The following is a 22237-nucleotide window of genomic DNA, read 5'->3' as shown; positions in this document are numbered from 1 at the left end:
TGTGTTCTCACAATCATTTACTAATCCACATTTCTTCGTTTGCATATATTAATTTATTCTAATAAGTATATACAGGTAAATTTTCCAACAAATCTTCATGAACACATTCAGGAGAAAAAGAAAAAAAAAGAAAAAGTGAAATACAATTTTCTACAAGTGAAAATTAACTTATATACATTAATCTATTGAAAACCTTTCACTTACGATATGTCTGAGAAAATAAAAATCTCCACAAAAGCTATTATGAGAGAAAAACAAAACAATTTTTTTTTTCTATAAACTGAACTTTGTTTAAAAGTAAATTAAAGAATGAATTTAAAAAAGTATAAAATAGCTTTTATATATTAATTTACAAACTTACTCTTAACTTCTTAATTTTTTAATTTATATATAAACTAAATTTTGTGCATAGATAATAGACTTATTTTATTTTTTTATTCTTTTTCTTAAAGTTGTTGATAGAGAAACTTTTTTTTAAAGTACAAACCGTAACCACTACGTTGTATCCAAGTTGCAACTCAGTAACTGAGCTGGAACTTTGTCGGTGGCAACCTAAGTACTTTTCTTCTTCTTACACATGCTAAACACAATTTTTTTTTTCAAGTTTAAGACAAAAATTAAGATTAATAAAAAGCTATTTTCGTTAACTAAACAAACCAATTATAACTTTTTTTGGTTATGTTTCTTTCCTCATGACTTGCTTTAACAGGAATAATGGGTAAGTTATGCATAAATGCTCATCATTTTTTGTATACGAAACTTTGTTTTCATGAGAAATGACAACCCAACCTAACATACATCTTGAGAGATTTCAAGATCTGACCACAAGTATTTAGTATAATGTAATGTATTATTTTAATTATATGATGTTTTTGTTTTTGTTCAGGGAGTGCATGAATGAACACATCGCTATTGTTTTGCCGACAGCATTGGTTTAACTTAAGGTTTTAATAATCCCATCGTTCTAATCAAACTACACTAGTTAGAATCGTTACCAAACTTCCTTCCTCATCAAGCTCTATTTTAATCAAATTATCGTCTTCAACATTTGCTTTAAGAAACTTTCAGATCTCACATTTTAATTTTGAATTTTAAAAACATTTTTTTTCTCTAATAAAATAAAAAAAAAACAAAATTTGGTTGTATATTTTATTTTCTGTGAAGTAGTGTTTACCATTCCTACAGATCTGGGTTGAAGAAGCATTGACAAGTTAATAATAATAAGTGACTTCCTAATTTTCCCTCCAATCAACAATCTCATAAAATACGAAATTCCGATCTTGCCCTCGCTTCTAGCCAAAGCAGTGACGTGGCGACATCAGTGAGGAGAATGAAGTAATAACCGTACCCATGAGTAACCGGAGAAAAAGCTTCACCTCGTTCTTCACCCCTTATTATATCACTCTCTGCTCTCAACGAACATAACAATACGAATTCGAAAGACCTCACACAGATCTATCGTTCTCTCTCTTTTTCTTTTCTCTGTCGTTTCGATCTCAAACGCCATGGCGTTTTGGAGGTCCCTGGCGTTCTCCGCGATTCTTCTTCCACTCTTCATCCATGGCGCACTCTGCTTCTACCTCCCTGGCGTTGCACCACAGGACTTCCAGAAGGTTTACTCCATTTCCATCTCCATTTCAATTTCACATTACACGCAATGTTTTATTTTTCGAAATTTATCGTCTATTCGCTTCATAACCGCTCGATCTGCGTTTGAATCTGAGATCTGAGATGAATATGACCGATGTTATATTCGTATTACATTGTTTCTTATTTTTCTTTTTAGTTAGGCTGTGATGTCTGCATTTTCTTAGTGATAGTTTGGCGACATTGCGGTGTTAGTGTATCAACGCCTTTTGTGTGTGGAAGTGTTGTTGTTGATATTGTGTTTGTTAATTTAACTTCGATCTGGTGTCGGTGAAAAGGTATAGTTGCTTCGGTGCGGTGTGTGTGACGCATTTTGATGATTTGATCAGTTATAGTCTCTGTGATGATGATAGACTCTGTTGTAGAAATGTGTTGTCGGTTGATGGAATATAAGCTCAGCTTGTAATGTAAGAAGCACGGAGACTTCTAAATGCTAGCTGTGTTGGATACGTGCTCATGTTAATTGTTAGATACTCAATGGAAGCTTCAATAACTAAATGAGTTCTAGCATTCTATTATATTATGTCTATAGTGACCTTTACTCATTTTTGAAACATGAATTCTTTACTGTGATTTAAAATTTTAATTTTATTTTAGTTTAAAGATTAAATTTACGAGTGTGTTATTTCATGGTTTTTAGAATTTGTCTTATCTCTAGCCCGTGCCCCAATTTTGTTTTTCAATTTTCCTATGTCGTATGCATGTTCCCTAACGTGTATCTAGAAGTAGCCTGTTTGAAGTGGAGTGTGTGAAGGTTTTTAAATGTGTGAAGGTTTTTAAATGTGTTCTTAGAAGATTTTTGATATAGGTCTGGTAACTTGTGTGTTTACTCTTTATGTTGTTTCACCGGTGAGTTTTACTGTCTTCTCTACTTTCATGTATTGATTAAAGAAGTAAAGATTCGAGTGGGACTTTGAAAAGAGCATAATATTGGTTTACTTGAAACAAATTTTGACTGATATCGTAAGATTAACTCCTCACATTCTCACCACACACACACGCACACTCTGTGGTACTGGTTTTGTGTTGTTTTGATAAGGAGAATATAATCAAATTTTGTCTTTTCTGAATATTGTTTCACGAATTCATGAAAATATATTCTTCTTATAGCCCGGCTAATGGCTCTACATGTTGTCCAAGGCTGATAGGTAGCTGTGTCTTGGGAATCTAAATGTGGCCTTTTGTTCTCTAGCAGATAAATATTTAGATTGTCTTATGCCTATACTCAACAACCATTTGTGGCCTACTACTATGAATGTGCTAATGATGTACTTTGTTCTTTCACTTTATTGTTTCTGGTTATTTTTCTCTTCTATTCGTTTCTTTATGGACAATTGCACATTTAAACTTAATAATTATTCTTCTTTGGGTGGTTTTTGTTGCCCCGTGTTTTCTTTTAACATATAACAACCCATCAGATGCATTGGGTGCACACAAGTATTATGTAATTAAGCTTTCGGTCTTCCTCATTTATCTTGTTAGCATTGTTTTCTACCCTTGTATTCTTGATGTCCAGTTTTACCTTTCAAATTAATAATAACGGAGATCCAGGAATGCATGGGTAGATATATTTCTATACTGACTATCTATTTATATGGTCCAGGGAGATTCATTGCAAGTAAAAGTAAACAAATTAACGTCAACAAAGACCCAGCTTCCATATACATATTATTCTCTTCCGTACTGTGCACCAGAGAAAATAGTGGATAGCGCTGAAAATCTTGGAGAAGTGCTTCGTGGTGATCGCATTGAAAATTCTCGATATGTGGTATGTTTCATATGGCATTTTTAATTCTTTCCTGGCTAATCATGTTATGGTTATCAACTTATTTACTGAGTGACATATTTGCAGTTTAAGATGCGTGAACCACAAATGTGCAATATTGTTTGTAAGCTTAAACTTGATGCCAAAACTGCAAAAGAATTCAAAGAGAAGATTGATGATGAGTATCGAGTGAACATGTATGGCGTTTAATAATTTTCATACGTTTTCATTCCACTTCTCTGCCACAATGTTGACATCTTGTAACCTGCCTTTTACTTGCAGGATCCTAGATAACCTTCCTCTAGTTGTTCCCATAAAACGGGTGGAACCGGACTCTACTGTTTATCAACTTGGTTTCCATGTTGGACTCAAAGGGCAGTATACTGGGGTATGCTCTGCATCTTTTAGAACAATGTATATTGTTGTGAGTGCCCTGTTTTTTCTTGTGCTTACTTTGTTGAAATACACAGAGCAAGGAGGAAAAGCATTTTATTCACAACCATTTGGCCTTTACTGTCAAGTATCATAGAGATACACTTACTGAATCTGCTAGAATTGTGGGCTTTGAGGTTAAGCCTTTCAGGTCAGTATTTTTGCGCTTGTTTTGTTTGGTTAAGTTATTCCATTTAGCAGTCGTGGTTTGTATGCAATATTGATTTTCCGATACGAATGTTTCTGTGCAGTGTTAAACACGAATTTGAAGGGAAGTGGGATGAACAGGCCACCCGTTTGACAACCTGTGACCCTCATGCCAAACACACAGTTGTGAATTCCAACACTCCTCAAGAGGTCGAAGAGAACAAGGAAATTATCTTCACTTATGATGTTGAATTCCAGGTGAGGTTATTTTAATTTAAACATAGTACATGCATACTTTCTTTGGTACTCAATGATGGGTATTGGTGGATTAAGCCAAGTAGTTCAAAATATTCATTTATGAAGTATGTCCTAGTAGATATTGTTCATGGCGTTAATGGGTCGTTGTCTAGTTTAATATAGCTTTTCTTTTTTCTTTTTCCTTGTCGTAGCTTAATTTCTTCATGCTTTCTTCTAACCAAGGGAAGTCATCTTACTCCCACTATTGTCATCTTTTGTCATCTTCTTAGATTGCTTTTACCTTTTTCTGCATTTAGGAGAGTGATGTGAAGTGGGCTTCAAGATGGGATGCCTATTTGCTGATGAGTGATGACCAAATTCACTGGTTCTCAATTGTGAATTCATTGATGATTGTTCTCTTTCTCTCGGGTATGGTAGCAATGATAATGCTTCGTACGCTTTACCGTGATATTTCAAAGTACAATGAGTTAGAAACCCAAGAAGAAGCACAGGAAGAGACGGGTTGGAAGCTTGTCCATGGTGATGTTTTTAGGCCACCAAACAACCCAGATTTGCTATGTGTTTATGTTGGAACTGGTGTTCAGTTTTTTGGAATGATAGTAGTAACAATGATGTTTGCTGTCCTGGGGTTTCTTTCTCCTTCAAACCGCGGTGGGCTAATGACGGTCATGCTCTTGCTTTGGGTTTTCATGGGAATTTTCGCTGGTTTTGCCTCGGCTCGCTTATATAAAATGTTCAAAGGAGCAGAGTGGAAGAAAATTGCCCTCAAAACTGCAATCATGTTCCCTGGAATCGTTTCTGCCATTTTCTTTGTATTAAATGCTCTGATATGGGGACAAAAATCGTCTGGAGCAGTGCCATTTGGAACAATGTTTGCCCTGATCTTTTTATGGTTTGGGATATCGGTTCCACTTGTTTTTGTTGGTGCCTATGTTGGATTTAAGAGGCCTGCAACTGAAAATCCTGTGAAGACAAACAAAATCCCGAGGCAGATCCCTGAGCAGGCATGGTACATGAACCCAGTCTTCTCAATTCTGATCGGAGGAATACTTCCATTTGGAGCTGTTTTCATTGAGCTTTTCTTTATCCTCACTTCAATATGGTTGAATCAGTTCTACTACATCTTCGGCTTCCTCTTCTTGGTCTTTGCCATCCTCATTGTCACTTGTGCTGAGATAACCATTGTGCTCTGCTACTTCCAGTTGTGCAGTGAGGATTACTTGTGGTGGTGGCGGTCTTACCTCACATCTGGCTCATCTGCTTTTTATCTATTTCTTTATGCAACATTCTACTTCTTCACCAAGCTTGAAATCACAAAGTTGGTATCTGGGTTATTGTACTTCGGTTACATGCTTATAGCTTCCTATGCCTTCTTCGTTGTAACTGGATCCATCGGATTTTATGCATGCTTTTGGTTCACAAGGCTCATCTATTCCTCGGTCAAGATTGATTAGTAATAGCAATCAGTGGGTTGGATTAATCTACTATACTTCTTGAAGGACGAAGACCATTTGTGTAAGGATTTTCAAATTCAGGTACCGCTGTCAAATTCAGAATCAGATGTAACCTATTCTATGCAGTTTTGAATTGTGACAACACCGTTATTCTTTTGTTTCAATATCTTTTACTTGCCTGAGTTGTCGAAGTGTAGATTTTAAGGTGTACGCTGCAGTCTTAACTTGGCTGTTTTCTGTGTTACTTTCGGAGAAGTACAAGTTGGCTCCTTGTCAGATGATTTTTTATTATTAGCGGTGTAATAAAAATGATATCCCAACAACGTAGTTCGCACTTATGAGCATCTGTTGAATTGACATTTTTTTTCACGTTTGATAAATGATTGAATGTTGCCTGTTTTAGATTGTTTGTTCTAATCGAAAATTTGCCAGGCAATAGGTGCTACCATTATATTTTTGGTATTTACATGAGCTCATTGGCCGATGATACGACAAGTCAAATGCTTTCGAGGTTTTGCATTCATACTTCCCTTCGCAAGCAATATAATAGGTTGTTGACAAGTACAGCAGGCTTGAAGAAAAGTTTATGCATTTCAAAGCAACTATTTGAGTGTCACTAAAGTGTCACGAAATTTGCTTAGCTTGCGTTCTAAGCATCAAAGGTGAAAAATAGAAAGTAAAGGAGTATCAAGTTCTAAACAACTAGTGTCAAAATAGTTGCTTAATGTTACCAAAAGAAATGCTTAGACAGCAAATAAAGTACAAAGCAAGGTAATAAAGTTCCCCGTTATCTTTAATTATACATCATACTAACAAATTCTCTGAAAAAAGTACAGGATAAAAAACGGAACTAACCTTCAAGATTTGTCGATATTTTTTTCATTTTTAAGCTTCTATACTTGGTAGCTTAACTTTGCTCTGCATTTAACTCCATTGTTAAAATTTATTTTTAATCATTGTATGACGGTCTAATATTTAGTACTCGTTTTTACAGAATTTGTAGGCATGACAATGGCAGGCAGGACTGAAAGGTAACTGAAACCCAAATGAAACATATCACGAATTGAATGTTATATTTGACAATTTCAAAGATAAAAAAGGAAAAGCGTATATACTAAATATTTTAATTTAAGATGGAAGCAAGAAATAAATCCTCTCTTACAATTGTAATCGTAAGTAATTAACAATTTATTACTATCACAAAGAAAGAACATTATGAAATGAAAAAGCCGTGTCATTAGAACTTGATATTAAGAGTTTGACAGAAGTGGTATACTAGATGGAATGTGATAAAAGTAGATGTTAACTATTTGTGAGGGTGAGTATCCTCTGGTTGTGCAACTCCAGCAGAAACCTTTGCCACATCCCTAGCACTAGCCTCAGGCTTCTTCTTCGCATATAAGACAGTGTACCCCACTGCAGCTGTAATTAGCAAACCAGCTATAGCCATTTTGGTGTAGCTGTAAGGAAGTGATTTCCTCTGATGAAGTACTTCAGTAGCACCATGACCTGGGGGTCTCTTTGAGGCCTCTGCTTGAGCTTTTTCTGGATCCATTTCTTCTTCCTCTCTCTCTTCCTCTACCAATACTCTTCTCTATTTATCTCAAATATCTCCTTATTATTACCTCTTCACCCATGTAACACTCCAACTTTGATGATGTCTCAAATAAACCATGAAATGTTCTGAAGCCACGTTAGACCCCAACTTTTATGTCTTCCCAACACGTAGCCACTACGTGTCCTTGAAGTGGCCCTCTGGAGTTCAGCAGATTTAGCATGCATGCTGCTTGACCAACACATCATGCTACCACTTTTCAATTATCTATCCACAAAAGCCTAACTTCTCCTTAAGTAGTAATGTGCTTGACATGAAGCTAACCCATGTTTCTCTCACCCTAGCCAAACACAACCTTCTGTCATGGATTCCATTTCCTTTTCTTTTTTGTGATGACAACACACACACAATTCTTCACTTCTGATAGTCTCAACCAGAAGATTTTTAAAAGATTACAAATATCATGAGTGCTTTCCATTTTATAAATTATTCCTACGCTTTCAAAGAATTTATATAATCAAATATATTTTAAAATAATGTTTATATGTTGATATTTTAATACTTAAATTTAAAAACTTTCGATTGAATCTCTCTTAATATTTCTATTAAACTTTTGCGATAAAAATATTATAATTTTCAATTCTTAACGTATATCTATTTTGTTAATCAGATGATGTGATGGTTAATTGAATGATGGACTAATTGTAATGTTCCCCTTTAGTGAAATCACATGTAATTTTATAATCTTTTAATTTTATAACATTATAATTTTATAATTCCACAATTTTAAATAGTTTATAATTTTATAATAAACCGTGATATTTTGACAATTATTTTTTTTTATAATTTAAGGTGATATTTTTTAAATGATTTTAAAATATAAAAATATGAAAAATAAAAAAAATAAAAAATCATTTAAAAGATGTTACTTCAAGAAAATTATTAAAATTTAGTTGTTAAAAAATTATTTTCTTTTTATAATTTAATTATCACTTATGTAGTATTTTTATCAAACTCAACAATTTACGATGTCTTTACATTTTTTCACGTATTTATAACAATATATAAAGATAATTCTCTCTTTTTATTTATATTTTACATTTATTTTCTTATATATTTCACTTTATTTTCAATAAATATAATTTTATTTTATATATTAATTTAATTACATTATATTATCATTGTCTACTAATAATATCATATATATATATATATATATATATATATATATATATATATATATATATATAATTAAAAAATGTGTATATACAAGTATGACAAAGCTTGTATGTACGCTAGTAACATTAATAATCTTGAATTCCGCCCACAATTTCTTCATTGAAAAAAATTCCAACCACCTCTTTGTCCATGTCATCTTTGTTTGGTTCAATTATGTATAAATATATACGAATTTGAGAGGGCCAAAATACACAAAATTTAATAAAATTAAAAAATTCTTTTATTTATATATTAATTTTTCTTTGAATACAAAAAAATTGGAAGAGTCAAATCTCTCCTAATGCTTAAAGAAGTTTTTCCTTTGCTGGGATCGAACTAGAAAGCTGTTTCTCATGGTGGAAAGAAGAAATCCAAAACGTACATTCGAGAGAAACAATTCTAGATAATAAAGATAGGGTTCGACCAATGCACTTGGAGTCTAGTAATTCCAATTCTAATTCTAATTCTTATGGGCAGAAAATGAAGTGGTAATTTATGAGAAACAGTGGTATTCGTGTTTTAATAGAAGGAAATAAATTACGGGTGATGATTTATAAGATTATGCTCATTTTGGATCCATTGTGAGGAGATTTGGGAGAAAAGTTTATCATTTTATAACTCTACCCTTCTTTATTATATTAGAAAATCTCTACTACTATTGATCCTCCTTCATGGAAATACATGTCTATTATGAAGAAATAATAGAAGAGATCACTCAATTTGTATTTGATGTGCTTCTCTCCATTTACTCAGTTACATTTGTTATTAGGTTTCGATGTGCTTGAATCTTTTACCCACATCCGTCTTTGCTTTAATAATTTTTTAATATTTTATTTTTCACTTCAAATATATTATAATATTTATTTTTTTCAATTAATAAATATTATTAATATTTTTATTTATGAAGAACAAAATTCAAAATTAATTATATTATTTAATTATCATTTTATTAATTATATCACTTAAATTTTACACAAAATTTACTCTTAAGTTCAGTCTACTCTAACCTTCAAATTTCTTAAAAATAATAATTCAAATTTCACCATAAAATTCACTCAAATCAATCATTTCCTTCGAATCTTTTCACTTATAAGAATATTAAAATATATTCCTCTGATAAAAATACTGGTATTGAAAATTTATTAAGATGTGTTCTGAAACAGAATCCACCGTTTCAATCCTCCATCTTTTGTATTCAATTTCAGAAGAAGAGTGATTCGTATTCCCTTCCTCACAATTTTAGCACTCAGAAACCCTGCACCACTACCTTCCAAAATTTCAATTAATTTTGTCATATTAAACGTTTTTGACCGTTACTATTCAGAGGGCACCCAAACACGTCACAACATAAAACAAAACTCAGTGGACCCCACGCCATGCTCCACTCTGTCATCTTTACATTTTCCTGTTCCCAATGTCACTAAACGGCTAGTTTCTGCTCTCCGCACCCATAAATACGACACACTCAAAGGTTGTTCTTCTTCACTTCAACTCTCATTCCATATTCACCATCTTTCTTGTTCTCTTCCTTTCTTTCTCTCTAACTCTGAGACTCAAAGGGAATAGTAATAAGAAATTATGGCTGATTTTTCTTCAGTTTCTTCTTCTCTTTTGCTCACCTTCTTCATCCTCTTCGGCCTCTCTGTAGCTAAGGAAATACTAGTTGGAGGTAAGACTGATGCTTGGAGAATTCCAGCCTCTGAATCAGACTCACTTAACCAATGGGCAGAAAGGTCTCGTTTCCAAGTTGGCGACTTTCTTGGTAACTATTTTCTAGCTTTCGTTTCTCAAACTCTTTGCTTTTTTAGTTTTTAATGATCTTGATGCTTTTTTTTTACCTTGATATGTTTTCAGCTCATAACTTAAATTGTAAACATTTGCTGTTTGCATGTTCTTTATTCAGATCAATGATAAGGTTCCAAATATCGCAGTTTTCAATAAAAATGACCGTTTGTTTTCTTTCTTGCATTTAAAGAACGAAGAGTTTCATATTTTGAATCAAAACAGGGTATGCTTTTAGGGTTCTCATGATGAAATACAATTTAATCCGATAACTTTTGGACATGCTTGGTAATGTGGGGAATTCCTAATCTTCTGACACGTTCTTAAAAATTTGAAATTTCTGTGTTCATCAGTTTGGAAATATGATGGTGGAAAAGACTCAGTTTTGCAAGTGAGCAGAGAAGAGTATGTAAACTGCAGCACCTCAAACCCTATAAAGGTGCACAGTGATGGAACAACGAAGGTGAAGCTTGACCGTCCTGGGCCATTCTACTTCATCAGTGGGGCACAGGGTCACTGTGAGAAGGGTCAGAAGCTTGTGGTGGTGGTTTTGACTCCAAGGGGAAGATCCAGTGGCATTGTTTCTTCACCAGCACCTGCTCCTGCACCTTTTCTTGCTGAGTTTGAAGGTCCTGCTGTTGCTCCTACTAGCAGTGCCAATGCTTTGCATGGGGGCATTCTCGTGGTGGCTCTGGGTGCTATGTTGGGACTTTTTATGTGAAATGGGTTGAGTTCTTTATTTGCACGTTCTTTGGTGTTACTAAGTGCAGTGTGGGTGTATGGGATGAGACAGTCACAGTGAGGTGATTGTCAGGTGTTGTTTTTTTTTTTTTTTAGGAAATATTATATGATTAATTTTTTAAATTTAGATTATGCGCATCCAAAATGACGTGGCTCGTACAAAATGACGTGGCACAAAAAGAGAATAGAAGTTGAAAACAAGTGAACTTTGTTAGAAAATGTTTATTTCAAAATCTGTGACAACAACAACGTGTGAAACAGCAGCACATTGGAACTGCCATGCACTAACGAAAGGTGCTTGTGATAGTCGAAATTTGAAATTTAGCATTCGTCGTCACTTGCGACTTCAGAGATTATGTTTGTGTCACCAATGAAGTCATCCAAGAGTCTCCCTCCTCCATAAACACAGCTCCTTTATTCACATAAACTGCAGAAACAAGGCAAAGTTATAAGTCATGAAAATATGCAAGTTTGAATTATTCTTATATTTTAATTTTTAATGTTTAAGCAAACTTTGTTTACAAGTTGAATTCACAGGTCATACAAGGCTAAAAAGTTTGACAACTTTGAACATAAGTGAATTTCAGTCATGCAACTTCATAATGTATTAATAACATATTCATAATGTATTAATAACATAGACCCTTAATATAATAACAACTTCATAATAAAAATGAAGAACAAAATCATGGAATGCGAGACTGTTTATAATTGCTTAAAACATTCATCATTTTCACACTTTCTAGTTTTGGTACAGATTGTTCAAATTGAGTAGAATTATGAGCAACCAAGGAGAACCTATAAAATGAAATAACCACCAATAAGCATATTTTTTTCCATGCATTTATTATTTTACTCTCATTACACGAGGATTCCATCCCCTAAAATTAACGATTTATTGATATTCTAAAAAAAACCAAGGGCCTAAAAGATGCACCTTACTAATATAAGAATGTAGAAAATGAAATACTCAAATTTCACCCCTAATGAACCATTACTTGTCATCAAAGAAATGGCTTCTATGAATTCATAAATATTTGTATTTTTACCGGAACAAGTTCACATATTTCATTTGTTGCAGTTCACTGGTATATGAATACTTGGATGACTAATGAATAAAAAAAAATACTTTCTTTTCTTCATATGCATAGACAAATAAACTATACTTAAATGTGACACACATACTAATTTGCTTCAGAATCAGCTAGGGAATGGCCTTCATATATACGTACCAGGAATCATCTTTCCATCAGTCACATTAATTACTCTAAGTTGTCAGTCACAGAATGAAATTCTAGTCGCAATTACTGAGGAAACTATTTTACCAAATCTTGCTATAAACATATGACTGGTTTGTTTCATTTAAAAATGTTGAACTTTTAGTCTGCTTCCACATTCAAATATCATACAATCTCTGATTTTGAATCCGTTGCTCTACTTCAAAAGTACAACATTATGAAATGAATCCACCTTGGACGTTGTTAATGGTTTGAGAAAATAGACGCTTTTATGTATAAATGACTCACTAACTAAAAGTTTACAATGACTCACTAACTAAAAGTTTATGATCCACTACCCTGCAACGTTGTCATGTTGGAGCCATTGAGGAAGTAAAAGGAGAAAAAAAAAACTTACCATTTGCATTTTACATTATCAGCATCAACAGTTTAACAACTATTAGATACTTTCTTATTTAGTAACATGTGTCCCACTTTGATAAAATGCCAGTCCAAGCCTACCCTTGTTCATCCAATGTCAATAACTATGACTACTAAACCTAAATATTAGCTCGGTTAGTACTATTCTGCATAAAACTTCCAATAACGTTTAAAAGTTGAACCCTACAATGCAACTTGAGAAAAAATAGACACATGTTGCATTAGTTACACTACTAACAGTTCAGACAAGATTAACATGTATTCCAACTTACCCCGTGTTTCTATGAACTGGTACGTTTTAAAATTGATATGACCAATTTTTAACTTGCAAAAAGTTTACTTATGAGAATGATCTACTCATATGAAGACATTTGAAAAACTAAATATCGAACTTCAACTATTAAATATCAGTAAAAGTATAAGGTCACTCCAATAATTAACAGCAACAAACAAATATTTCAAACTGTTGGTTAAAATAGTGTATCTAGCAGTACATCTGTGAACATCCAAAAACCCCCTAATATGTGTGTTGGATCAAAATTCCTTATTCTACTGACGGAGTAAATTCTTAACAGCCATTACAAATCACAATGCAGTTACTCCATTTAAATATATAAAATTTGGGAGACAACAAAGTTGCATAGTAAACAAGGACATCATAGAAACTACAAGAATTTGGGAAAACTAAGGTTGAAGTACCTCATCATCATCATCATCTGAAATGTCAATTACCATTGTTCCCTTAACATTTCCACTATTATAACCAAGATTTTCCTCCTTTACTTTCACCAGGGACTCCATATCATCAATTTGAATAGATGGCTCTTCAGAAGATGGATACTTCCTCTTTTGACCAGCCCGCTCCTCATAGTTCATCTCTAATTCCTCCCCTTCATTTATGTTCCTAATTTGCTCCTGTGCTGCAAGAAACAGCCAGTTCTTCACAGACAGACATGAGATTCAAAATGAAAGACACACACGCAAGGCCACATAAGGAGTGTTAAAAAAAGAGACAAAGGAAAAGTCTCCAGACTCAGAATACTAGCAAGAGTCAAATCTACATTGTCAAATGTGCAACCCTGTTTGTTTAAGTCAATTATCCCCTTGAAGTTAATACAACAAAATTCTAAAATCAGAGAACTGGAACAAAGAAAATAACCAACCTTGCTAACAAAACCTTAAAACCCCAAAAATGAAAGACAATTCTCAAATCAATGCAGCATGGACACTCATTCTCAACATGAAAACTCAACAAATGGCTAAAAACCAGTGATGTACCTTCACTCAACCGCGTAAGCCGCTCCAGTTTCTTCTGCAACACGTTTAACTTGTCCTGGAGGAAAAAAGAAAAAAGCAAAATCATAAGCCAAGCAAGACAACAGAACACAAATCAGGCCGAAACTTCAACAACAAAAGTAGCATGCAAGACAGTATAAAACATGCCCAGAAAACCAATTACAGAAAAAAAAAAAAAAAAAAAAACTCACAAGTTCGGATTTCACAGGATGATCATTTGGGTTAACCCCTCTGCACCTCAACTTCACTGAACACAAAAGAAAAAAGAGAAAAACACTGAATTGAAGAGGAATAACTAGATTAACAAAAGGGGTGCGCGATTATTGTTGAGGGAGAAAAGAGCAGACATGAGAAGAGGGTGGAAGTGAGTTTGGCGAGTGAGAAGAGTGAGTGAGCGCGTTCGAGAAATGGCAGTTGAGCGAGAAGGTCAGGGTCAGAGAGAGCGAGGAATTGGGGTAACTCAGTCTCCAGCTGTTGAAGGCTTCCAAGAGTGCGGTTCAGATTCTCCATCACTGCTTCTGGTACTTCTATGCCATCAATTTCGCTTCCTTTCATCATTTTTTTCTTTTCCTCTTCAACAATTCATCTACTGATGTAACCACAGAAGAAAAGAAAATGAGATACAAAGGTTAATCTAGTGTAGTTAACTCGTGCATATATAAAATTACTTTTTTTTTTCAAATTTGAATTTGTTTTTTCTAAGGTATAGGATAATTGCTTTCAAATACAGGGATTAGATAAGAAGACTAAGATTCGATTTAAACGTTTCAACTAAAATGTTAGTATAATAATATTAATTAATTTTTGAGGAATTCTACAAAATTAAATTTGAATTAACCAATCCGTTGTCTTGTTAGTAAAGTGAGACTTCTCAAAACAACAAGAACAGGTATTTTCTTTCTTTCTCAGAGATTACCAAACTTTTTTTTTTTAATTAAATTGTGTCCAATTGCAAATCTGAATGAATTTTTAAATCAAAAATGAAAAAAATAAAAATAGAAGAGACATAAAATAAAATTATGCATTGTTGGGCTAGATAAAAAAACTATAAAGTCCTGCTCTTCAAATGAAAAAGATAACTGAGAGCAGAATAAATGATGAAATATTATAAAGTGTTGCATTAATTTAATTTTTAAGTTATATGTTTATTAATGTTTAATATCTATTATTTTTATTTTTTATATCATAAAAAGATTTTAAAATTATAAAAGAGTAATTCTTGTTAATGTTCAGTTAAATAAAATTCAATATAGATAAGGGTTATAGTAGTCTTTCGATAAAACACAAATTGAAATCTTAATTCTAATAGTAATCAACTAAGAATTACTTCTTTAAAATGTGACAATATAAAATTATAAAATATAAGAATAAATTTGATGTTCGGTTAATCTTAAAATACTGCAAGTTTAATTATTTGACATACCTTTTTAATTAGCTCCATTACTTGCTAAGAAAGTACTGAATCTCGATTTATTACTAAATTCGCTCAAATTTTATACTTTTAAAGAAATATTTTTCAATGTCTTGATATTTGGGGAGAGAATATTATTAGAAATGGTAGTGTACGTTAAGATATTATTTTGTAATTTTGTTTCTCTTAGTTTATCATTTGGACTTATGCACTGTCAAAAACTTCGATCAGTCCAATCCCGATAAGTTAAAGATATATTTACAGAAATATAAACCATGTTTTGAACACAATTGCAGTCAGCTTTATAAATTTAATGCTTATGCTGTGAGAAACCAAAATTTAATCTTGATTTGAGTATATACGAAAGTAAATTACAACATTCCCAGTTTCAAAGCTAAAGTTGAAGTGTTTTCAAAGGATAATAAGATTCACGATTTAGTGGAGAGAGATGGATGGACTTCATAAAACTGGGCCAATTCAATACACAATGACAGTTACATCATCTCAAAACATTTTATCATGATAAAATTAAATATCAGCTCCAAAACTGCGAACTTAATGTTTCAGGATTAAACATAAAAAAGAAACTGAAAGACTGAATGCTTGAACAACTAACTGTTGGGACATAACATTATCATGGTGCAATCCTAAGTGGGTCACGAGGGAAAAGCGATGTTTTGCGAATGTTGTTCAAGCCACAGAACAGCATCACAACACGTTCCAACCCCACTCCGAAGCCGCCATGTGGCGGTGCGCCATATCTGGAAAATTATCAAAATCAAGCAATGAGTTTTTGATAAACATTTTTTTTTACATAAACTCGTAGTATGAGAAAAGAGTAAGATGAGAAAAATAATACCTGAAAGAATCAATGTATGTAGATATTGTCTTGACATCAATGCCGCAAGCTGCTGCACGTTGTTCCAAAAACTCTGGCACATGAACACGCTGAGCTCCTGAAATTATCTCCTCACCTAAGGAACAGGTAACCCATATTAATTCAAATCAGAGCAGGAACAGAAACCACAGCCATATATATAAAGAAGCATGACAATTAAACCAGACATGATATGTCTGTTGGACAAGATTGTCATGCAAATGCAATTTTTGACAAAAATAACTTCTTGCCTACCTCGAATAAAGACATCAAAGGAGTTGCTGTATGATGGATTGTCGTAGCAAGGCATTGTATAAAATGGTCTTACAGCCAAAGGATATCGATGAAGGATATAGAACTCTGTGCCATACCTACATACAGTAGCAGCAAACTAGCTTAAATAATAGGTCACATTAAAAGATAATATTTGGTTGTAAAAAAAGGCAAGAAAAGGACTTACTTCTCCAAGACTAGTTGACCCAATTTCCTTTCCGCTTCAGTATTCAAGTCACCAAAAGGTTCAATTTCTACTCCAACATCCTGCACATAGCAAAACATGCATACTGAAAACTCCTACTATTCTACAGCTTAATTCAAGTTTGGGTTGAAGTTACGTTCAACGTCACTGAAATCTAACCACCACAAATACTTTTTGGTGGATCGCACTTCTAAATCAACAGGAGTCATTAAATGGGAAGTAGGAACCGTCCAAACTAGTAATTTTCAACCAATTTTGGCAACTAGTAGATAGTGATAGAGAGGGTGTTCCTAGCAATTATCTTGAACTAAATAGAATTTCAACTAGTAATGAAAGAGTGAAAGGATGAGCTAGAACGAAAAATAGCTTAATTAGTTAGGCTTACATTACCATGGTCTCCCTGTGACATTTATTTATAATATAATTTTAGAATTTGGGTTAAACATTATTTTAATTTTCAAATATTGAATTGCATGACTTTTGAGAATTGTTTGTGTACTAATATACAGATTAAAATGTGCGAGACATACTCAGATTAGCAGTTTAAACACCCCTTCCCTTTTTCTCTAGGTGTTATGAAATAAAGATGTAAGATTCAGGCATCACCATCATCCTATCCACTTCTTTTATATACCACTTGCTAGTAAATTAATTTAGAAATTTTAAACATACCTTGAGCATCTGAATCCCTTCTTCATATGTTAGGCGTAGTGTATTCCGAAGATACTGCACATTCGCAGGGCTATTGTCAGATCAGAAACAAGTAGCACAATATCTATTTACATCTGACATTCCACACTACATAACAATCGACTACAAAAGATATTTATGATAATACAAAATAACCACCTTTAAAGGTTCAAACGGGTACTGAGACCCCACAGCTTCCAGATCTTTCTTGCAATGTTGGTTCAAACTGTCAAACATTGCAACAAATAATCTATCAACTACATCCATAACCTGCCAAGAAACTCAAATCATCAGCATATCATTCATGTCCCTCAATGATTCATCAAATGCAAGCACATAACATTTGCCAACAAGCCAAATATACCTCAAAATAATGCTTCTTAATCTCCATTTCAACATCAAGACCTGTAAACTCACACAGATGCCTGTGAGTGTAGGAATCTTCTGCTCTAAATACAGGACCAATCTCAAAAACACGGCCAAAATCTCCACATATACACATTTGCTTGTGAAGCTGAGGTGACTGGGCCAGGCATGCGGGTTGGCCTTTGTAGTCAAGTCTGAAAACAGAAGCTCCACCCTCACTAGATCCAGCAATCAACTTTGGAGTGTGGATTTCACAGAAACCTTCAGATAATAAGAACTGTCTAAATGCCTGCACAATTAAGCAATTAAAAGTTAATCAAACCATTCAGCTCAGAGTCCAACTACAATTGCATAGCTTAAGTAAGAGTCTCAGTAATCAGCATGCAATTTTTATTTTAATAAACATAAAATTGAAGTAAGCCCAATAATAGGTAAAATATAAAGTCTCCAGAATATCATCGGAGATACAAAAAATAAATTAATACATTGGCAACGTGAGACTGAACACGGAAAATTCCTTGATTAGCTGGTGTTCGCACGTCAAGCACTCTGAAGTTCAATCGCGTGTCCTGATTAACCCGAACAAGTTGCTCACCAGCCTGCAGCCATTAACAAAAGCAAGATTGTAACAATGACAGCACATTCCTCAGACAAATGCAGAGACAAATAAACAAGAAACATCTTTACTAAAGAGAACCTGAAGAGCCTTCTCAATTTCAACCTCACTCCGAGCAGCATCCTCAAGATTAATCGGCAGAGTAGGCACAGCCCTACTGACACAATACAACTTCCTCACTTGAATTTCCACCTGCACGAACAAACCAAGCCATAAACACCACAAACTCCAAATTCAACCACTAATTCTATACCTACAAAAAAAGCAAACATGAAAATACGTATCTTCAAGTAAACCATACAATATCCTTTATATAGAACACAATTCAATACTTATAGTTTTTACAGTATTCTGATTTCCAATGCATTAAAAAAAACGTTTCATAAAAGTCAGCGCGACTCCATTCCATGGAAGAGACAGCATACTAACAATATATTCAATTGGCAATCACAATCTTCAAATCTAACCACTAATCTTTAATCTACCAAATCTTCAATTAAACAAAATTATAACATTATACACCGAAAAACACTATTCAATATTTTTCATACTAAAAAAGAGCATGTCATCAGAGACTCTGCACAACTGCCACTACAGAGAGCATTGAATCGAAGAGGAACCAACCATAACCTACAGACTTCACAAACCCTAATAACTGAAAACATACAAACCTGCTGCGTGGCGCCTTTGATGGGAGCGGCGGGGATCGAAACAACGCCTTCGACATCGACAATGGATTCGCGGTTGAGCGCGGCGGCGAACTTCACCATCTGCGGGCTCACCGTATCGGGCTGCGCCTGCACCAGACATTGAACCGTGTAGCCGTGCTCTCTTATGACCAAGAACGCCATCTTCTTCCCGACCGGTCGAATCGTCTGCGCCCTCCCTCGGATCAGTACCGTCTTGTTCTCGAGCGAAGAGCCGAGCGCCTCCACGCGGGTCCACTCACTAACATCGGTGGGCGTCTTGGACTGCAGGTCGATGAGCGGCACATCGCCGTAGTTGGCTGCGAGGGGGTCAGCCTCGTCGACGGAGAGATTTGCAGTGGCGGCGGACGCGGCGGCGATTTCCTGGCGGCGACGGAGCTTGTCCTGCTTGGCGGCCTCCTTCTTGGCTGCCTTTTTGCTAATCTGGGCCTCCGATGCAGCGGCCGGGTCTTGGGACTCAGAAGACGACATCGTCTTGGTGTGCGATATTCGGGTTTTGGGTTTACTAAAAACTTAGAAGATTAAAATGTTGAGGCACTGAAATAAAATTGATAGGGTTGTGTATTTTTTAACTGAGGAAGAGAATATATATATATATATATATATATATATATATATATATATATATATATATATATATATATACTACGAAAGAGGTTATCCAATTTGAAAATGGAAATGCAAATCCATGGTATTGGCTTTGGCACGCAGGGTTCATACTTTACTTCGTCTTTCTAACAGTTTATAAAACAATGTCTCGCTCAATTATTATTTTTTTTAAATTAAGTTTTTAGTCAATCCCTGTTGGCTATGTTTTTCTTTTACCAAAATCTAATTAATAAAACCTAACCACAACCTGAAAATTTGAATGAAAGTTAAAACTTTGTAGTCAGTGTAAAAAAATTATGTTAAGTCGATTTTTTTTAACCCAACTACTAGTACGAATTATTTGTTTCCTTTCTAAGGATTATGTAAACAAAAAAAAAAATGTTGAAAAACTATCAATTTAATTCTTTTAAGTACTTTATTTTATTTTTTATTTTTGTTATAATAACTGAATTGTAAAGTTATAATTGATATTGAGATGAATTAAGTACAGGGAAATATAAGGAATAAAAAATAATTAAATAATAGAGTATTGTTTTTTAAGGAATTTTTCACATTACATGTAATAACAATTAGTCTGTATATTTTATTGATAAAATAAAATAAAGATAAAATAAAAACAAACTTGATGGACTGTTAGTTTATAAAAAGGATTAGGGTTTCTCTTACCATAAAGTTCTTTCACAATAAGTTATCAAGAACGTATGAAAGGAGAAAGAAAAACAAAAAGATAAATTGAAAAACAACGGTGATAGTTGGATAATAGACAAATTGAAGAACACATTCTCGTAGGATCTTTTATTGATCAAGATTAATGGTGTATTGTGTTTTTATTGTATAAGAATCTTAAATCTTAAAATTCTAAAGTAGATTTCTATAATGAATATGATCTTATGAAAACTACAAATATTTTTACAACCAAACCCAATACTTTTAAAAGTATAAGGATCAAACAACTTCAAAGTTTCAAACACGGACTATTTCTAATTTTCCGTAATACGTTTGTTTTTTGTCCATCATTTTTTAGTGAAAAATGAAATTAGTCTGGCTTCAAGATAGTTTATTAGCTAACATTGAAACAAAAATGTATCAAAATGTATAAACAACTCAAATGCCATCATGAAACACGTTTGAGATTTTAAATAAAATTAACAAAATTTGGTTAAAATGACTAAATCCACATATTTCTAGAATTAAAAGAATAAATTATATCAAAATTTCAAAAATGAACTAATTTCAATTTTTACAAAAAATAAAATATCAAAAACATATTTAACATAAAAAAAATATTTATTTATTTATTTTTCATTTTCTTAAATTTATCACCTAATCCACACATACATAATTATACACAATCACCGTTTCATCCCATGACACTTTCTTTTTACTCTTTTTTTCATTGATCGAGAAGTTCATAGGGAGTGATTTTTCCACCGCTTCCTCCTCCCTATCATTGCTTTCTTGCTGCAAGTCGGTCTGCATCAAAGAGTTCAAAATCAATTGATTTTATTTTTTCATTCAAATAAACTAACCACAATTATATTATTTGTTGAAGATGAATATTAGTTTGTTACATAGAAAAATATTAATAATACACATTGAATAAAAAATTATTAGAAAGTATAAATTAAATTTTCCCACTGTCATTTTTCATTGTATAACATTTTCCACTTAATACTTGTTCATAAAGTTTAATCAAAAGTAAAAAACATTTTATATTGTAATGTACACATGTCCAATCAATATATGTCTAAATATTCAATAATAACAAAACATAGTGAAATCCATATAAAAAAATTAGTATCACCTTTACTAAAAAAAACTAATAAATTTATAGATATTACCTTTTATAAAACCTTTAACTTTCTCGTTTATAAATAATATAAGAGTTAAAATAATTTTTTAGTTTTAAACTTAAACATAAATTTGAAATTTGTCTTTGATCCAAATTTTGTTGTTTTTTGATTTTTTAAGCTTGAAAAATAATGAGTTTTTTTTAATCTAATAACATCAACCTTTTTTTTTTCTACATGTTACAAAATGTTCCAGAATACAATACAATTAAGTTTGAACAGGTTAATTATGTAAATACTGTTGGTTAGTTTAGAAGATATTTTATTTTATGCAGTTACTGTTCTGTTTCTGTGATCAAATAAATTTATTTTAATATGCTATTTATTAGGGATAGTGGTTTGAAGTCTAAGTCAGCACGCACCCATGAATTTAGCATGAAATTGTGGGAGTGGAGTTAAAATCTGTAACTGCTGTGTATGGCTTTAAAAGCCAATCTTTCCCGATTAATAAGATGTGAGTTGACAGTACATACAAATATATTTCTCTATTCTGCTGTGTTTAACAATTGGTATCAGAGCTCCTACCTAGGGGCCTGATCCAATATTTCCTTGAGTGTGTGAGAGAAACAATCGGTGAGGAAGTGTGTAGAAAGAGTGTTGTGAGTATATTGAAGAGAGTGAGATACAGAATGACAGACAACAACACCGACAAGTATGTGCAACCTGCGATTCCAAAATAT

General features: G+C 33.2%; 5 protein-coding genes across 5 annotated transcripts; 2 read left to right on the top strand and 3 right to left on the bottom strand.

The window, feature by feature from the left end:
- The first annotated feature begins 1356 nt into the window (after window positions 1-1356).
- Window positions 1357-6066, top strand: LOC114194277 (transmembrane 9 superfamily member 8-like). The gene is made up of 7 exons (XM_028084403.1): window positions 1357-1613; window positions 3251-3415; window positions 3500-3609; window positions 3695-3800; window positions 3883-3995; window positions 4096-4249; window positions 4546-6066. The coding sequence occupies exons 1-7, from the start codon at window positions 1506-1508 to the stop codon at window positions 5701-5703; spliced, it is 1914 nt and encodes a 637-aa protein (XP_027940204.1). The 5' UTR covers window positions 1357-1505; the 3' UTR covers window positions 5704-6066.
- A 795-nt stretch (window positions 6067-6861) lies between these two features.
- On the bottom strand, window positions 6862-7334 carry LOC114194278. Its single transcript, XM_028084404.1, has one exon. It carries the CDS (start codon window positions 7256-7258, stop codon window positions 7010-7012), a length of 249 nt encoding a protein of 82 aa, XP_027940205.1. The 5' UTR covers window positions 7259-7334; the 3' UTR covers window positions 6862-7009.
- Window positions 7335-9948: 2614 nt separating this feature from the next.
- Window positions 9949-11257, top strand: LOC114195425 (early nodulin-like protein 1). Its single transcript, XM_028085899.1, has 2 exons — window positions 9949-10238; window positions 10612-11257. Exons 1-2 carry the CDS (start codon window positions 10055-10057, stop codon window positions 10977-10979), a joined length of 552 nt encoding a protein of 183 aa, XP_027941700.1. The 5' UTR covers window positions 9949-10054; the 3' UTR covers window positions 10980-11257.
- Window positions 11207-14596, bottom strand: LOC114195426 (nuclear nucleic acid-binding protein C1D-like). The gene is made up of 5 exons (XM_028085900.1): window positions 14301-14596; window positions 14145-14200; window positions 13936-13990; window positions 13357-13577; window positions 11207-11426 (listed from the first exon to the last, which is right to left on the bottom strand). The coding sequence occupies exons 1-5, from the start codon at window positions 14509-14511 to the stop codon at window positions 11418-11420; spliced, it is 552 nt and encodes a 183-aa protein (XP_027941701.1). The 5' UTR covers window positions 14512-14596; the 3' UTR covers window positions 11207-11417.
- A 1190-nt stretch (window positions 14597-15786) lies between these two features.
- Window positions 15787-19676, bottom strand: LOC114194689 (aspartate--tRNA ligase 2, cytoplasmic). The gene is made up of 10 exons (XM_028085055.1): window positions 19063-19676; window positions 18473-18583; window positions 18261-18374; window positions 17774-18064; window positions 17569-17679; window positions 17392-17445; window positions 16702-16781; window positions 16497-16612; window positions 16224-16338; window positions 15787-16125 (listed from the first exon to the last, which is right to left on the bottom strand). Exons 1-10 carry the CDS (start codon window positions 19567-19569, stop codon window positions 15999-16001), a joined length of 1626 nt encoding a protein of 541 aa, XP_027940856.1. The 5' UTR covers window positions 19570-19676; the 3' UTR covers window positions 15787-15998.
- Between the last annotated feature and the right edge of the window lie 2561 nt (window positions 19677-22237).

This window comes from Vigna unguiculata, chromosome 8 (assembly GCF_004118075.2).
Source record: "Vigna unguiculata cultivar IT97K-499-35 chromosome 8, ASM411807v1, whole genome shotgun sequence".
NCBI classification, from domain to species: Eukaryota; Viridiplantae; Streptophyta; class Magnoliopsida; order Fabales; family Fabaceae; genus Vigna; species Vigna unguiculata.
Note: the sequence above shows the minus strand (reverse complement) of the source record. Positions and strands in the feature narration are given on the sequence as shown.